Genomic DNA, 19,954 nt, shown 5'->3' with positions numbered 1-19,954 from the left:
TACTAAAAAACCTTTACTGTAAACTGAGACAACTTACATTATTAAATTCTTTAAATATAACGTTACAACATGTGATTACTGTTACCATTACTAGTGATTTAATTTTTTCCAAATGCAATGATTATTTTTCGACGCACTGTCCATGCAATACTTGTTTTTGTATCAGTTCACATGTATAAATGTGTCATAATTTATTACCGTAATGTTATCCAAATAATTTATCTGACTTATGCATCTTGGTTGGTATTTGAGTGTATTTAAGTGGTATCTAAGCGAACAATCATTAAAAAAACACAAGTTACACAACAACGACATTTTTTACACTTAAAGGGTTGGGTCCCTTAAAAACAGTTTAAATATCGTATTATTAGCAGGAACTATACTGCTTTTTACCTCATAAAGACTTAGCTTGCATAGAACGAGTTTTTTCTCAATAATATAACAAAATTAATTTACAAATATATTGTGATTTGTTTTATCTTCATAGAAATACGCTTATACAAATCCCAATATCAATTGACGATTATTTTGAATAATAATTCTTCTGATGTTTAAGAATTACCTTTGATCCAGTAGTTGTATAAATACATTAATAAATATAAATAAATAATTAATAAATATATTAATGATAAGTTAAAACATTGAATTACACATCGTAAACTTACTCTTAAAATAATAAAAATCTTGGTATTATATTTATAGAGAAAAATTTATTTTTTAAAAGGTGTAAAATTTATTGTTATTTATAGAGGTTTTAAATTGTAAAAACAGACCAGAAATAATGAGTAATAAATTATAAAATGCCTAATATTCTACGTCATAAATTAGTATGAAAGTTTCATAAATTATATTTAGTTACCAAAGCTCTCAGAATAAATGTAATTAAAATGCAAAGGTAATTCAAGAGATCAGAAACATTCCCTTCCTTCTCGTAATGAATATTTAACGTCTTTAGACTTTTCTGTTTTAATCTGTTGAGTGCTCAAGTTGCAATACTTCATCTTGATATCCTGAGTATTTTGCAGATCGGCGACATCAACCAGCCCAACTCTGACCTACGTATCATCACCAGCACGTTCAACAAGGTGTTGTATAAAGGTGAGAAACATTTGAATACATACATAACCATACGATGTACAATGTATTTGTACCGATTTGAATACATCAGTGGGTAAACTGCATAGAATTGGGGACGTCCACTGAAATTCACTATTACGACTCCCGTGCAATAAAAAGGTCATTTTCATGTTTAAGCTGCGTCCGTTAGTAGAAAAAATATGGTTTCAAAGTGTGTGAATTAAATTCGTTGGCTTTGAACCTTATAAAAGAGAAAGAGCGTTTAGTATTTATCTAGTTGCTTTACCGATGCTTCACAACGGGGAGAAAAAAAATAGTAGTGCACTCTGCTTTTGAACCGTATTACTTTTAAAAATTATTGAACATCATGGAACCCAACATTTAATTCGGTTGAAATACTGTCAAGATTGTTTGATTCGTATTAAACACCACCTGTTCCCTTAATTTATATTGTGCATTCAAAAGTATTCATCTGTTCAAATGTAAACAAATCTTTTCTCCATAAGGATAACATGGTAACTTTCATTATTTACGCTTAATAATACACGACGATAATGTTATAACAATATATCAAAATATTTGGCCTTATTAGTCGTGTGAATAACGTTATAGGTATTAGTTACACTCCGCCAACGCAATAATTAATTTCATTGTACTTACTGAAATATTTCCATTGTTCTGAATGTCAGTAAATGGACATTCGTTGTTGTAAAATATACAATTAAACACGATTACAAAAGAAAAAAAAACAGATAGTAATATATTTATATATCATTTGATCTGATCTGTTTTATCAGTCAATAAGATTACCAAAGGAAAGTTTACAGGCGTTGTCAATTTCTTTCTGGAGGTAAAAAAATATTTACGTGTTTTAAAACAGCGGTTTTCGTTGCAATACTTCGAAAAAGGTTACATATAAAATTTTAACACACCAACAACTTATTGCAGCAAACATATTGTTAGAACATTATTGCACTACATTGTTTCTAATATTACTCCTACCATTTGTTCACCATTTAGTTTTACCCAGTCGACATTCTTATGTCATGACAGTTGAGACCCGGGTATATAATATAGGCGAGCTAAGCTGTAACGGTCGACATCGCCATTTCCTCGGACAGTAACGACGCAAATGTTCTGCTCGGGACACTCTAGATCCCCGTTAACCTCTATCACCCCGCCCTAGACTACTGTTCCGTTTTATTCTCTGGGTAGTTGTTTAATTTTCGTCCACCACATTCCTGAAGAAACAATCTTTGGCCAACAGCTGTCAGATTGGTGTAATAGTATATTACGTTACTAGTCCTGAAAATAAGTGTTTACCGGACGAGTGTGGTCGTTCCCGTGCGAGACGAAGTCGAGTACGGGATAACCATACGAGTCCGGTACACACATTTTGGACGAGTTACGTACGATAGTTTACGGCATACTACTAAATCCGTACAAATCCTTATATATTTCCACCAACTAAAGGACTAATAAACACTAGTCATAACCTCTGAGAGAGGTTATGTTTTTGTTTATAACCACTAATTGCCACGAAAATACAGTATAATCAGCTGATTGGTGTCCGGTAAAACTCATTGCAGAACAGTAGTACGCAATGAAACCCCATTTGAATAAGCTGGCGGCAAACAGCTGTTTTCTGGACTAAATCCTTGCGTGGAAAGTTCATCAAAATAATGAAGTGTGGCGTAAAATATATTTAACAAATTCAATTAGATTAAAAACATCAAAGTTTGATATAAAAGCATTATTGGCCATTATTGACCAGAGTTGTGATACGGATAAATACATTTGTAACGGTTGAAATATTCTGAGTAAACGGGTTGATGAGGTTATGCTCAAATAAGCCACTACATATAGACAGTTATTATTAATTATTACACAAATAAGCTATGAGAGTAATTAAACCGATTTTATTGCAATTTCATTTTGAAACGTGTCGTCGAGATAACAAATGAGTTTTTTTTTTATCTTGATTAATCAATCTTTGGCCAACCACTGACCCTAAGGAATTTTTTGAATAGTTTTATAGTTTATAATTTGTTTAATCATTGATACCATTACATGGATTCTACTTACTCTTTATTATTCTATAAAGATGCATGGTTAGTGGTATCCTTAATTTGTATATTTATAGTGCCAAGTTAATTTAGGTGAGATATTTAACTACTAGTCCCGAAAGTAATCGGGTTCGTGTCAAAATTCTCTAGAAAGTGTCCTCGTATTTACAGTTTTTTTGTAAATCCGTTTGAATAAATATTTTAGATTAAGTGTTTGAACAGCATATCACGTAGTAATAGAAAGATCACTTACATTAGCGTTCCTCTTGAGCTAAATGGGAAATTTCGTACCATCATGGCACGGTCTGTTCTTAAACATTAAATTTATTCTATTAGTGTTATACAACAATTTATTACTGACTCATTTTAATCTCATAGTGTTATTGTTGTTAAGCACCTACACATACTGAATATAATTTACAAGTGACCATTGTAGTATGTTGTCTAGCTCAACACACATCCATATTCATAAGCACCCTTGCACGCATATAGGCGACACACTTTAAAGCATTATGGACATACTTCCAGTATACACGAAGAAAAGAGGTAATTTGTAATCGTTCAAAGTAATAGTCGATTTTAAAAGAAAATAATCTATAATTAAAATATTCATTACGGTAGATAGGGTGATACTAAATTATTTTACTACTATAGGATCATCGATGCCGATCCGCTACCTGTCTCTACACAGTCTTCTGCCTGACACGACTCACTATATGACGTACGAGGGATCCACGACCCATCCTGGATGTTGGGAAACTACTGTGTGGATCATCATCAACAAACCTGTCTACATCACCAAGCAAGAGGTAAAATAAATACCATGGGCCTGATAATAAGGGTTAAAGTAGATTGTAAAGCTTTTCAGTCAAGTAGACTGGACGCAGTAGGAGGCAAGAACATTTGTGGAATAACTTATGTTTTAGATTTTCTGAAAAATAGAATGATATTTTTTGACCCTATACACCACAATATAAAAAAGGTGCACTCTCGATGAAGACAATCTGTTGGCAACTAAATTGAACATCTATAACTGTGTCTATAAATACAGTATACTGCATTGCATCTGTATCTTGTTTTGAAGTCAAGGATTAGAGGTTAACTGAGTTCAATAACCCTACTGTACTTCTATAAAATACTGTTTTCTGCCGTACATGTACATGTTTTCTTACGTGATCCCATACTAATGATAACAGAACTACAGCTCTACTCGCCTTTGGCTCGAATGTCGACGAATGTTTTGTTTTAACGCCATATAGATGTTGGTACTCACCGATATAATAGTCTTTATCAACATCCAAAACTTGAAAACGATTGATTCAGCCGTCAAGGAGTTTGCGTATTACGAAATGCTTAAAAGTCGACTTATAAGACTCGCTCGCTTTGCTCACTCCGCTCAAAAAGAACGATTTGGTTTAAAAAGAATGCAAATCGTATATTTGAAACTCGCCATTGGCTCGCTGGGGGCTCCGCCCCCAGGCCCCCTAGCTGTAAGTCGTCATTAGAGGGGCGTGATTGTCGTCATTAGCAGATTAGAGTAAAGTTGTAACACAGCAAGATGTGAAACCGTTAATATTAAATTTTATATAAACAGTTTCACAAATATATTAGAGGAGGTTGGAAGTTAACTTCGAGCTCGACCTTAAAGAACATCAATAGAAGTCGAGAAAAACATCGGAATACAAAATAAAACACTTTCGTTTAGCTATACAGCTTCGTTAGATGGGGAGCAAGAAAAATCTATGGATGAAGGAAGTTCTTGAGTAGTGCAAGGGATGAAACTTATACGCATTATAAAAAATATTTGTAAATAAATAATAGTTTTTAATATCCTAGCTGTTATTCGCAAATATCTCTTGTTTATTTATGTTCGCAGATAATTGAAGCGTTGAATTTGAATATGGTACGTATAGAAAAGTAGACTTATTGCCTTATTCTTTGTCAATTTCAAGTACGTTTTGATGTGTTAAAATATTTGTTGCATTGGAGTGGGATTGTATTGTATAACAAAGACAAAGACAAATAAAGCTTTTTTCAAAATATTTGTATTTTCTTACATAAAACGGCCATAAGTGCATTAAAAATTGTTTTTATTTAGAATGTAATGTCATTTTCAGAATCCTCATTAAATTTCCAATAGTAATAGCACAGAGATGAAACATCTGTATAAGCATTTATTCTGTAATGGAAGTTTAAATTTGTGATTTTTGAGAAAAATGCAAAAAACTTTACATATAAGCTTTTATACGTTAAACTTGACTATAGAGAGTGTCAAATATTACTAAAAACTTCTTTAATTAATAACCTTTAAAATTATGTATAAAAATTTACTGTTTCTTTGCCTTTTCATTCTTAAATTTAAGAGTTTCAATTGATAATTTATTTTTGTAAAAAAAAAAAACAACCGAATTCAAACGCTCTAAAAAGAATGAAATAATTTTAGTGAAGTCAACTTTTGTAGTATTCAAGCTCACGTATTTCAAGTCGGCGCGGCTCTCACACAGCGAATCCGAATAAAATAAGATAGGGAGTGTATTTTATTATTTGAAAAATTGTTAATTTCTGTATGCTTATTTTGGAAATGCTTCAAATTACTTCTGAATGAATGCATAATGAAACTAACTCTAACATTTTCTATATTAATTGAAAACAAAAATATTTTGATATTGACAGGGAAGCGAAGCTAGTTAATTATATAAACGTTACATTTCCAAATTAAAAACATTTAAATGCATTATCTTTTTTTTTAAAGATACTCGTTAATAGTACTATAAGATAATAGTTCATTATCTTACTAAAAAAAAACTTTATGAAGGTATCTGCCGATGATGGGTCACAATGATAAATTAACACTCAACGCATTACTGAAAAAACATGAAGATTAGCACCAATAGTTATAGATAGTTACCTGCGTTGTGGACATCCTCTTAAATTGAAGTACGTTGTACAAAAAATCATTATAGAGCCGACTTGAAATAAGTGAGCTTGAATACTACAAAAGTTGACTTTACTAAAATTATTTCATCCTTTTTAGAGCGTTTGAAGTTGGTTGTTTTTTTTTTTACAAAAATAAATAATTTCATGATTTTAAGTGACTATAATTTGTTATATTTTATTTATTTAAGTTAATTTAAGTTAAGTTTTTTTTTATAAAAATTGTTTGCAGCGATCAAAAATATCACAGAACAATTATTATTATTTTAAAACTGCTTGAGTTACCTGATCAGGTTACATAATCAATGGTTATAAAAAGGAACATTTTAATGTTTTGGTAAAACAGGTGTTGAATTGGAGTTGTCAGAAATAAATCTTTTAAATCTATTAATGTTTGTTGTTAAACATTGTGTAGTATAAACAATGTGAAATAAGTGCCCGGCAACATGTGTCGCGACCGTTTTAGTGTCCAGACAGTCGGGGGGCATTGCAGTATATGGAGCCTATTTACATAGTATACATAGTATAGTATTTACATAGTATGTGGTATCCATAATTTTAAAGGTTATTAATTAAAGAAGTTTTTGTTGTGATTGGAGCCGTGGGCAACATGCGACGCCACTGACTGCTCACGCATGCGTTAAAAACGTGAAAACGGAGCATGCCACACAGTCTACATCGTGGTTTGAGTCGATTGAGACGTGCATCGCTATATTGTTGGTCTATTGATTAGTTACTTCTGTTCATTTTGTTTACCAGTGACCTTTTTAAAAGTGTATTCATTCCTTTTTGTGTCATTCATTAGCGTTTTTAGTTGTCTTTAGTTTTGAAAAGAACAATGTCTAGTGCCAATAGTGACGTGGTAATTGTGGATGCAGTAGAAGAAATCGCAACGCTTTTTCTAACAGGAGAACAAGAAGAAGGAGCTCCGAACTGCCCAAAGTCATGTTTGACACTAGAGTGTTGTGGTGAATTCCACGGTTTGAGCGAGCTACGAATGTGTCGGTCGCGCGACTAGTGTCCAGGTTCCATAACGCTGTTGGCCACCGACGCCTCCACCGGCGGCTCCTCTAGCTGCGCCACATGTTGCTCACGGTTAATAGGGGCCTAAGATCTCCCTGATGGACTCCCTGATGGATCTCCCGTGGAATTCACCACAACACTCTAGTGTCAAACATGACTTTGGGCAGTTCGGAGCTCCTTCTTCTTGTTCTCCTGTTAAAAAAAGCGTTGCGATTTCTTCTACTGCATCCACAATTACCACGTCACTATTGGCACTAGACATTGTTCTTTTCAAAACTAAAGACAACTAAAAACGCTAATGAATGACACAAAAATGAATGAATACACTTTTAAAAAGCACCCAGCAGCAACACAATAGTGATCCATAACACACAGTTTAATCGAATAACAAGTATAGATCGCAAAAATCGGAAATACAGTGTGTAAATTAAGTCTGGCACACATTTTTTATCTTTTTTTCTATAGTAGATAGAAGAAATCAATTTGCGGGACTGATTAATAACAAATGTTAGGCACTTTTTACAAATTTTGAAAATAAAATTCCCTTAAGGGCAAGGGGGGGGGGTAGGGGGTAACTAAAAATTTTCAAATGACAACCCCCATCTTGTGACCCCTCATTTTAAAGGTCATTGGAAGACAAATCCAAAGATGTGTCTGAAAAATTTTTTTTTGCACCCTATCCAAGATGGCGATTTAAAATGTACTTAGGGTTGAACGGGTAAATTAGGTATGGCGCACCTTTCTTATCTTTTTTACTCTTTGTAGATAGAAGGAATTAATTTGCGGGATTGAGTAAGAACAAATGTTTGGCACTTTTTCATAATTTTGAAAAAAATTCCCTTTAAGGGTAAGGTGGGGGTGGGGGGTAACTAAAAATTTTCAAATGACAACACCCATCTTGTGATCCCTCGTTTTAAAGGTATTTGGAAGACAAATTTAACGATGTGTCTGAAAATTTTTTTTTTGCATCCTGTCTAATATGGCGGCTTAAAATGTACTTAGGGTTGAACGGGTGAATTAAGTCTGAAACACATTAAAATTTTTTCAGACACATCGTTAAATTTGTCTTCCAAATACCTTTAAAATGAGGGGTCACAAGATGGGGGTTGTCATTTGAAAATTTTTGGTTACCCCCCACCCCCACCTTACCCTTAAGGGGAATTTTTTCAAAACTATGCCAAAAATTGCCAAACATTTGTTCTTACTCAGTCCCGCAAATTAATTCTTTCTAATCTACAAAGAGTAAAAAAGATAAGAAATGTGTGCCATACCTAATTTACCCGTTCAACCCTAAGTACATTTTAAATCGCCATCTTGGATAGGGTGCAAAAAAAAATTTTTCAGACACATTTTTGGATTTGTCTTCCAATTACCTTTAAAATGAGGGGTCACAAGATGGGGGTTATCATTTGAACATTTTTAGTTACCCCCTACCCCCCCTTGCCCTTAAGGGAGTTTTTATTTTCAAAATTTGTAAAATGTGCCTAACATTTCTTATTAATCAGTCCCGCAAATTGATTTCTTCTATCTACTATAGAAAAAAAGATAAAAAATGTGTGCCAGACTTAATTTACACACTGTATAATAGTCCAAATAGGAGTGAAATTTGGTAGCGAAAATAAGAGCGAGAACCAACTCATTACACTGCATTAGCGACTTGTGTGTACTGCTTTACCAAAAATCCACCATTAAATTTTTTTAAATTTTTTTAAAATCTTTTTAAGGGTTGAAAGTTTATTTGTGTGTATTAGGGTGTTTTTCTTTCAGCATAAAAAATTAGGAGCAAAAAATTAAAACTTTATTTCCGGAAATTAATCAAAATACCCCCGCCGCAGCAAACCTGCCGTCTAAGCGAATTTCCATTTGGCTGAATTGATTTTCAATCGATCTATTTAAATAACATTAGGTTTAACGAGTACCTAGGTTTGCTGTTACAAGGGAACCAATAAAGTGTGTGTTTTAAGTAAAATAATTATTGCTTAGTATAAAATGAATATATTTGCCAAGTTTGATCAAAAGATATCCATAAAAAAGCAAACTACAACATTTTACAATATTCTCAATAAGAATAACATAGGAATTTCAAATTTACAATTTTTAGTTTTCTCCGTAACCAATAACCGTACAAAAACACTTTGATATACTGAATAGTTAATTTTTTAAGCTCTTTAAGAAGGTTTAGAGAAAAATTGGGAAATGTTGTGTTTTGAGGGTCAAAAGTGAGAAAAACCAATTTTTACCCCATTAAACCCTGTTCCCATGGTCCGATCATGCTGGATCGCGAACTCATTCAAGTTTATCCCGCCTTACATCTTCAAACCAAATTTCATCAAAATCGGATAAAAATTACTCAAGTTATCGTGTTCACGGACACACATATATATAAATCTATATACAGGGTGAGTTTCTACTAAGTGCGTTAAGTTTTACCAACTATTCTACTCACTAAAAGGAACAAAAAAATGCCAGAAAGAATTTTCTAACCCCACCCGTTAAGCTGTAGTGACCAATTTTGTGTATTTTTTAAATTACCTGTAGTAGCATTACTAAAACTATCATAGAAGCCAAACCAAAACAGTTACAGCATTATACCTTACACCAATGAAAAGAACGTTAAATTTCCCATAGAATCATTGCAACAACTTTAACCTACAACCCTATTTAACCCGCGTTAAAACTCACACAACATAAACAATGAAGTTTCCAAATAACTTCTTAACAACTTTAAAGTGCCGTTTCACCTATTAACATTAATGTAATGTTTTGTCAAATTGCTTAAAAAACTTTCTCATTTTATAACCTTTAAAATGATGTAATCAACAAGGTTATTACTGCATTCACATTTAGAAAAATTAGGTCAAAACTGCGTCAAGGTCAGAACTTTGGTAAAGTAAACAGGGATCCAAATTTAATACAGTATCTATTATTTTCTTTTTACCTGTTGTTAATCAACTGATATGTGATCAGCTGTGTTTATAAAATTTTGTTCACAAAACCAGCTGGTTTTGATTGTTGCATTTTAAACATTCAAATTAATCACTATTTCATGAAAAACACATACTTCACATACTTGGGAAATAGTTTAATTAAGTGCTATGTCAGTGTTCACGAACGAAGAATATCTTGACATTATTTTAGTTTATGGATTCTGTTCTCAAAATGCAGCTGAGAGCCGGCGTGAATACAGTCGTCGGTTTCCTAATAGGCGACTTCCGAATGAACGAACATTCATCAGTGTTCATAGGAGTTTGCGTGAAAATGGTAAATTTCCCACCAAACATCGTTCAGTTGGGAACGTGATACAAGATGTGGGTGTTGAAGAAGCTGTGTTGAGGCGGTTTGAGGACGATCCACGGACAAGCACGAGGGCAGTTTCTCGTGAGTTAGGCGTTTCTCAAACTTACGTCTCCAAGTTACTAAGAAAGGAAAAGCTGCATCCCTACCATTTCACAAGAGTTCAGACTCTTGAACCCGCTCTGAACCGTCGTAGGTTGAGACGGTCTACAGAGACTTCAGTTTTGTCACTCTGTTAGCCGACTTGATCAGGGTGACTTTCTGAAGACGATATTGTGGACAGATGAATCTACGTTTACTCGGGATGGCGTTTACAACATCCATAATGAACATCACTATGCCACAGAAAACCCACACGTGATTCACCAGTGTCGAAACCAAACGAGGTTTAAAGTGAATGTATGGGCTGGACTTATTGGAAACCAGTTAATCGGCCCTTACATTGATCTTCCGCCTTCATTAAATGGCCGTCAGTTTCTCAACTTCCTTACTGATACTCTACCAAGGCTCATTGAAGACGTCCCGTTGGATGTGCGTCAGCGAATTGTCTACCAAGCGGATGGTGCACCTCCCCACTTTGATAATGGTGTACGAGCTTACCTTGGAAATACTTTCCCAATGTGGATTGGAAGGGGAGGAACAATTGCTTGGCCACCACGGTCACCAGACCTAACTCCCATGGACTACTATGTATGGGGTTACCTCAAACAGGAAGTTTACCGAACACCAGTTCAAACAGTGGATGAGCTAAGAAATCGAATTTTTAGAGCTTCCGTCCTTCTTCAAGAGGAGATAAATCTGAATGCAACAGTGAGAAATTTTCGGAAAAGAATCCGCACGTGTATACGAGCAAATGGTGGACATTTTGAAAATTTATTGTGATTGAAAATCCAGAAACTAGACCCTACACAATTATTTTTTAAATGTCCCTCCCTGTTTATTTGTTAAATTGTATTAAAACTAGATTTTTTTAAACTGAGTCTGTAGTTTTGTAACAAAATTATAAAATAAGAAAATAGTTAATCATTTAAAGGTTATAATGCAACAATCAAAATCATATGGTTTTGTGAATAAAGTTTAAACCCCAGCTGATCGTGTCAGTTGATTAACAACAGGTAAAAAGAAAATAACAGATATTAAATTTGGATCCCTTTTTAGATTACCAAAGTTCTGACCTTGACGCAGTTTTGACCTAATTTTTCGAAATGTGAATGCAGTAATAACCTTGTTGGTTACATCATTTTAAAGGTTATATAATGAGAAAGTTTTTTAAGCAATTTGACAAAACATTTCATTAATGTTAATAGGTGAAACGGCACTTTAAAGTTGTAAAGAAGTTATTAGCAAACTTCATTGTCTATGTTATGTGAGTTTTAAAGCGGGGTAAAAAGGGTTGTATGTTAAAGTTGTTGCAATTATTCTATGGGAAATTTAACGTTCTTTTCATTGGTGTAAGGTATAATGCTGTAACTGTTTTGGTTTGGCTTCTATGATAGTTTTAGTGATGCCACTACAGGTAATTTATAAAATACACAAAATTGGTCACTACAGCTTAACGGGTGGGGTTAGAAAATTCTTTCTGGCATTTTTTTGTTCCTTTTAGTGAGTAGAATAGTTGGTAAAAATTAACGCACTTAGTAGAAACTCACCCTGTATATATATATATATACCGTATATATTTATATATATATACATATATAAAAACTTGAACTAATGGTGTTTTTGGCCTCTGGGGACATCAAAATGAAAAAGTAAATCGGTCCCGAGCCTAAGTCTTACCATGAGACCTACAGTTATAGCTGATTCCCTATAGGGAAATTCGCTAAAAACACGTAAAAAATCGATAACTTTTTTACAATTTTTGGAAGTAGGACGTTTTTTTTTTAGGTAAAGGAGTGCGATTTTTTAAAAACGCCTAAGAGTATATTGTAGAGGGACCGTGAAAATGATTTAAAATCTTCTCTATCTCTTACCGTGTTCGAGCTATAGCTGTTTGTAAAAAACGTGTTTTGTCGTTTTCAGAGGTCCGCCATTTTTGATTTTTTTTTTGGGGGGGGGGGTTAAAATTTGAAAATGGGACTTTTGCAAATTTCCCCGTTAATTTAAGATACCATACTACGTTGCAACCAAATGTCAAGTCTCTAGCACGTTATAGCACGTTTCTAAACGATTCAGATGACCATAACAAAGTCATTAAATTTCACTGTCATCTATATACAGGGTGTTTTTTTTTAAACTTGCATCTTTATTTATGTAAAAACCGCAATAGATAGAAATATGCAGTTTGCGGGAATCATCTATTGACGTAGGGGCCCAATTGTTTTAAATTCAACGTTACATTCACATTCCCCCACTTTCCCCCCCCTGACCCAACTTAATTTTTTTAAATAGCAAGGTACCCCTTGTGACATATAAAATGAAAGAGCATAAAAAAGAAAATGTTTGATGAAAAAAAATTAAAAACCGGTTCATAAATTTGCGAGATATTTCCCCCCCCCCCTTCCCCGGAACTTAATTTTTTTTAATAGCAAGGTACCCCTTGTGACATATCAAATGAAACAGCATGAAAAAAAATGTTTGGTGAAATTATTTTTCATTTGATATGTCACAAGGGCGGGTACCTTGCTATTAAAAACAAGTTATGGGTAGTGGAAAAGGGGGGGGGGATTATCTCACAAATTCATAAGCCGATTTTAAATTTTTTTTCACCAAAAATTTTCTTTTTTCATGCTTTTTCATTTGATATGTTACAAGGGGTACCTTGCTTTAAAAAAAATTAAGTTCCGGGGGGGGGAGGAGGGGGGAATATCTCACAAATTTATGAACAGATTTTCAATTTTTTTTCATCAAACATTTTCTTTTTTCATGTTTCATTTATTTGATATGTCACAAGGGGTACCTTGCTATTTAAAAAAAATAAGTTGGTGGCAGGGGGGAAAGGGGGGGAATGTGAATGTTACGTTGAATTAAAGAAAAATGTGCCCCCTACGCCAATAGATGATTCCCGCCAACAGCATATTTCTATCTATTGCAGTTTTTTCATAAATAAAGATGCAAGTTTTAAAAAAAACACCCTGTATATAAAAGGCAAAGCCCTCACTGACTGACTCACTCACTCACTCAATCATCACTAATTCTCCCACTTCCCATTTACCTAGGATGCTAAAATTCGGTACACTGATTTTTTAGGTATTAAATAGAAAAACTAAGCTGTTTTTATTCTGATCGGACTCTCGGGCTCCGCCCCAGTGGCTCTGGAGTTTCCTATTATAACCTTATGAGTACTCATATTTAAATGGAATTAATGAATCTTAACAGCTGTTTCAATTAAACAAGTTGGTTCTGTTCTATGATGTTAATACTTTAATACTTTTCTTTGAAATGGCGACCATACAAAGTAGGTATTTTAAGCCAAGTATGAATGGAGATGAGTGTATGATGAGATGTTCAATAGCATTCAAGTTACAAGGATTACCAACAGGGTGCAGCACTATTACTTTTTTTTTAATTTATGACAACAGCTAATTTGCAATCAAAAGGTGAGTGAGCGTAGCGAACGAACTTCAACCTGGAGGCGAGTTAGCGTAGCGAACGAGCTATCCTAAAGGCAAGTGAGCGCAGCGAACGAGCTCCAACCCAAAGGTGAGGGAGCGTAGCGAACGAACTTCAACCAGGACGTTATTAAACCATGCGAACGAGCTCACTTATGAAGTAAAACGGGGCAAAGCCTAGTAAAAAGGGTACAGCTAGTTCTCTATAAGAATAACATGGGGCTCGTAAAAACTTTCAAATTTTGACATTAAAATTAAGTTTTGGGGGGTCAAGGAGTAAAGTTACGAAAAAACATGTAGAGAGTAAAATGTAAGGTAAAGAAAGAAGAATACAAATAAATAATAATATTTGCAAAAATTAATAATTTAAGTATAAAAAAATAGCGAAAACCGGTATAAATATGAAAGAGATTTACCAAATTTTGAAAGTAGGGCGTTTTTTAAAGGATAAGGAGTGCGATTTTCGAAAAACGCATAATAGTGTCTTGTAGGAAATTTCATTCCGAACCTACGATTTTTCCTCAAATCGTTTCTAGCTCTTACCGTTTTCGAGCTATAGCCGTTTGAAAAAAATCGTGTTTTGTCGTTTTCAGAGGTCAGCCATTTTGGATTTTTGGGGGGGTTAAAATTTAAAAATGGGACTTTTGCGAATGTCCCCGTTAATTTAAGATACCATACTACGTTACTACCAAATTTCAAGTCTCTAGCACGTTTCTAAGCCGTTAAGATCAGCACACGAAATTCAGTATTTTTCAATGTTATTTTCCATAAGAATAACATGGGGGGAAATACGATATTTCGGGGGGGTTAAAATTTAAAATCGTGACTTTTTGGAATTTTTCTGGGGGTTTGGGCACTAGACCTACAACCACCCCAAATTTCGGTACAATTTAAAATCTGCTTGTTAGCTACTTAAATAAGTATTTGAGATTGTTGTCAATGACGGTTTTGTCTTGGGCAGATGTACGCCCTGCGGAAGCTGATGCAAGGCAGTCAGGATATTCCTAAAGCTCCTCTTGGCAACAACGCTCGTCCACTGCAGCCACTTCATCATCGCACCGTCCGTACCAACATTGACTTCCAAAACGTCGACAATGCCTTGGTAATTGCAACTATTTATACCATAGTTTATATTTAGATTTTCCTTCTAAGGTTATTATCCTAATGGATCACCTGAAGACAATTTTAAAGTAATTTTAAAACTTGTAAGTGCTAATTTATAGGGTGATTTGTACTCAGTGTGACAAAATTTGTTTGGTGTAAGTACAAAGTAAATGAAATGTGATGATGCATATCAAATGTTCCAAGTCTAAAAATTAGCTTCCCAAAAAATTATTTTATGTTTTTCAAAAAAAAACCATGTTTTTAGACTTAATACAGCGATTTCTCAATTACCTGTAAATGGATTTGAGTAGATAATGTAATTTTCGTGTTCTACATTAAATTTTGAACAAGAATAATAGAAAATGACGGAGGATCAGTTATAAAAACTCCATTGTAAATAGATTCAAAGATAAAAATTAAGAAGTTTGATAAAAATTTTAAAACAATGGTCTATATTGCATTTTTCACACCCTGTATACAAGAAAGTGTCGGAATATTTTAAAAACTGCGCCATTTTATAAGCTTTCCAACGATATGCTACACTATTTAGGTTTATGTCTGCTTATGTACGCTTTAATGGTTTGAAGACTACAAAGCATGGTGTCTTTGACATTTAAAACATAGAAAGTCGGCATGTATTAGGCAAAAGTTGTATTTTTGATTCAGCTTGAACAAAAACAGTAAAAAAGTTCCCTGTTTTCTGGTATTCAAACCACTAAAACAAACAAAAAAATGTCTAAACCTCAATAGTGAAGCATATGGTTGGAAAGCTTATAAAATGGCGCAGTTTTTAACATATTCCGACACTTTCTTGTATACAGGGTGTGAAAAATGCAATAGACCATTGTTTTTAAAATTGACATTATCTACTCAAATCCATATACCGGTAATTGAGAAATCGCTCTATTAAGTTTAAAAGCATGGTTATTTTTAAAAAACATAAAATAATTTTTTGGGACGCTAATTTTGAGACTTGGAACATTTGATATGCATCATCACACTTCATTTACTTTGTACTTACATCAAAAAAAATTTGTCACACTGAGTACAAATCACCCTGTATAGTATTTATTTTTCGTTATCTACCAACTTCAAAGTTGTTTACCCAAACAGGATAATTTATTAGTAAACTTTTTCGATATCAGTTGATGTTATAACTTGAGAGTAAGGCACATGCTGTAAAATGTATCCTTAAATATCAGAGAAACTATCAGTCGACATGGGCTTACTTACTTGCTAACGCACATCCAGTTAGTCAAAGGGACTTGTCTACTTACAATAGGATAAAATGTTCATGTTTATGTCTAACTTTCAAGTAAAGGCTTAAGTGGTGGTAGAAGAAATTTGTAATCTGCTAGTTTAAAACATACAATGAACAATCAATTCAAATACACCCTGATGATTTTATTTTTTGTTCCAGGGCAAAAGCTGTCCAGTCAGTATGAAGAAGGAAATGTACTACAAAGGTAACTCGAGGAACTCTTCCTTCATTATAAACTTCATAACTTAAATGTAAATGTAAACTTTTAAAATATAATATTCAACAAACCATTTTAAAATAAAACAAAATAACAACATTTCCAATGATTGCGCTTTAAAATATTTTGCGATGGCGAACAATAATATAGAGTACGCAAAAGGATGTAGTAAAAATCGTGAAATTTTAACAAGTAATTTATCAATTTTCTTTGTAGTTGAAAAATCATAGGTAGTATAAAAGGTATTTGAAAAATCTTTGAAATTTATCAATTTATCAATTTTCTTTGTAGTTGAAAAATCATAGGTAGTATAAAAGGTATTTGAAAAATCTTTGAAAAATAAATAGTAATAAAAATAATAAAACGTGTTACTGTAGTTTAACCTATTAAGACATAAGTAACGGTTAAAAAAGATTAATCATCAAATATAATAATGCGTGGAGTAGGGAAGCGAAGATTTTTAACTTGTTAACTAGCAATTTACATAGTCTGATGTAGCCTCACTTTCCCTTATTTCTAAGACACGCTATGTGACTTATTATATGAACTCAAGATTCATAATCACTAAACCTTGGAAGAAAAATAAGAATCTGCTATATTTAACTGTATTGAAAAAATAAAACTTATCATGAAAGGTGAGTATAAACATACCGCAAGTGTAGCTCTTTACTAAGATTTATTAATTTATTTTATTTTATATTCATTTTGTAGTTACAATGCAGTGAAACATGCCGGACGCTCAGTTCCTCCAGTTGTAGACCTCGTATTGTGTGCTGAAGCTGTCAGTAGTCCTGTGTAGATAGGTTCAGCTCCTATAATGTATAATATGCAATTGTGTTGCAGCTAACCAGTGGAGAAACATGCCGGACGCTCAGTTCCTCCAGTTGTAGACCTCGTGTTGTGTGCTGAAGCTGCCAGTAGTCCTGTGTAGATAGGTTCAGCTCCTATAATGTATAATATGCAATTGTGTTGCAGCTAACCAGTGGAGAAACATGCCGGACGCTCAGTTCCTCCAGTTGTAGACCTCGTGTTGTGTGCTGAAGCTGCCAGTAGTCCTGTGTAGATAGGTTCAGCTCCTATAATGTATAATATGCAATTGTGTTGCAGCTAACCAGTGGAGAAACATGCCGGACGCTCAGTTCCTCCAGTTGTAGACCTCGTGTTGTGTGCTGAAGCTGCCAGTAGTCCTGTGTAGATAGGTTCAGCTCCTATAATGTATAATATGTAATTGTGTTGCAGCTAACCAGTGGAGAAACATGCCGGACGCTCAGTTCCTCCAGTTGTAGACCTCGTGTTGTGTGCTGAAGCTGCCAGTAGTCCTGTGTAGATAGGTTCAGCTCCTATAATGTATAATATGCAATTGTGTTGCAGCTAACCAGTGGAGAAACATGCCGGACGCTCAGTTCCTCCAGTTGTAGACCTCGTGTTGTGTGCTGAAGCTGCCAGTAGTCCTGTGTAGATAGGTTCAGCTCCTATAATGTATAATATGCAATTGTGTTGCAGCTAACCAGTGGAGAAACATGCCGGACGCTCAGTTCCTCCAGTTGTAGACCTCGTCCCATGTGCTGTAGCTGCCAGAAACCCTGTGTAGATAGCTTCACCTTGTATATGTACAGACGTTACTCCGCCACCGCTGACTAGTTGTTGACGAATATTTATTAAAATATACGAAGTACTTGTGTTCAATTTTTATACCTAAATGTTTGTCTTTGTAAACCGTACTAGAAAAATAGATTGTACCGTTTATAACTAACCATAAAAAGCTAGAATACCTGAAGTACTGTCACCAGCTTAACACTGGTTTGTTTTTAAATGCTAATTAATTTTAAATTCCCTCTTAGATTCTAGGATTGTGAAGAGTCGTCTTAAACTCACTCTCATATAAATATGAACTATTTAAATAAACAAACAGTTTGTTTAATAATAATTACTAGAGGACGTCCAGTGGTCGAAAACTCGACTAAAAATGTTTAATGTACTTATATACAGGCTGGCTGAATAGTAACTTCACCCCCACTTAACTTTTGAACCATTTGAGATATTTGAAATCAGTTTGCGGGACCCTTCTTAGATATGAGGAGCAACAATAATTATGGCCAATTTTGAAATGTTTGCCCTTAGGGGTAGCGGGGGTAGGGGGTAGCTCAAAATGTTCAAATGACAAGTATAGTCGAGTTTGGTATCATTTTACCGGTCTTGACGAAACATAAACATTGACATAAAGAAAACCAAAATTGGCTCACTAATAACAAAATGGCGCCCTAAAACGTTTCAAATCCAAATAACCATGAGGGTGGCAAAAAATGTACTTGCACCCTCTTTAACTTTTTAACTATTTGAGATATTTGAAATCGGTTTGCGGCAACTTGTTTGGAAATAAAGGGCTACAATAATTATGGTGAGTTTCGAAAATTTTGCACTTTGGGGTGGTGGTGGTAGCTCAAAATTTTCAAAAACCAAGTATAGTCAAGTTTGGTATAATTTTGTAGGTCTTCACGAAACATAAGAATTAACATAAAGAAAATAGAAATTGGACCATTAATAACGAAATGGCAGTTCGTTATTTGTTATGTTTCGTCAAGACCTACAAAATGATACCAAACTTTACTATACTTGCTGTTTGAAAATGACCACCACCACCCCTAAGGGCAAAATTTTCAAAACTGACCTTAATTATTGTAGCCCTTCATTTCCAAACAAGTTTGGGCTACAATAATTATGGTGAGTTTCGAAAATTTTGCACTTTGGGGTGGTGGTGGTAGCTCAAAATTTTCAAAAAGCAAGTATAGTCAAGTTTGGTATAATTTTGTAGGTCTTCACGAAACATAAGAATTAACATAAAGAAAATAGAAATTGGACCATTAATAACAAAATGGCAGTTCGTTATTTGTTATGTTTCGTCAAGACCTACAAAATGATACCAAACTTTACTATACTTGCTGTTTGAAAATGACCACCACCACCCCTAAGGGCAAAATTTTCAAAACTGACCTTAATTATTGGAGCCCTTCATTTCCAAACAAGTTTCCTCAAACCGATTTCAAATATCTCAAATAGTTTTGAGCTACCCCCTACCCCCGCTACCCCTAAGGGCAAAATTTTCAAAATTGTCCATAATTATTGTAGCTCCTCATATCTTAGGCGGACCGCAAACCGATTTCAAATATCTCAAATGGTTGAAATGTTAAGTGGGGATGCAAGCTACTTTTCAGCCACACTGTATTTTTATTCCATGCTGTAAGTAATAAAATGTTTCCTTATATTATGTAATCTTTGTTAAAAAACCGCAAATCTCAATTAAATATTAATGGTTATTTTAGTACCACCTTTCTATTTAAGTTCAAAATGCACTTACAATTTGTTTTTTGCCGAAGAACACTTTTATCGGAAAAAGACTTCCCATATGTATCTTTCAAATGCTTTTACA

General features: G+C 34.0%; 1 protein-coding gene across 2 annotated transcripts in view; it reads left to right on the top strand.

Annotated features, from left to right (window-relative positions):
• LOC128987825 (carbonic anhydrase-related protein 10-like) overlaps nt 1–18,190 on the top strand; it is a 226,141-nt gene extending 207,951 nt beyond the window's left edge. The window contains exons 6-10 of one of the 2 annotated variants that reach the window (XM_054408858.1): nt 1,026–1,098; nt 3,798–3,952; nt 14,907–15,047; nt 16,470–16,515; nt 18,031–18,190. In XM_054408858.1, coding sequence (XP_054264833.1) covers nt 1,026–1,098; nt 3,798–3,952; nt 14,907–15,047; nt 16,470–16,515; nt 18,031–18,077 — 462 coding nt within the window. In that variant the 3' untranslated portion in view covers nt 18,078–18,190. Of the gene's footprint in view, nt 1–1,025; nt 1,099–3,797; nt 3,953–14,906; nt 15,048–16,469; nt 16,516–17,370; nt 17,468–18,030 lie in introns of those variants that run through there. The other variant, XM_054408857.1, reaches the window with a different exon arrangement.
• The last annotated feature ends 1,764 nt before the right edge of the window (nt 18,191–19,954 follow it).

This window comes from Macrosteles quadrilineatus, unplaced genomic scaffold, assembly GCF_028750875.1.
Source record: "Macrosteles quadrilineatus isolate MER2022 unplaced genomic scaffold, UCM_ALF_1.0 Scaffold_2__2_contigs__length_208266976, whole genome shotgun sequence".
Taxonomy (NCBI): Eukaryota; Metazoa; Arthropoda; class Insecta; order Hemiptera; family Cicadellidae; genus Macrosteles; species Macrosteles quadrilineatus.
The sequence above is the reverse complement of the archived record's forward strand: the minus strand, read 5'-3'. Positions and strand labels throughout refer to the sequence as shown.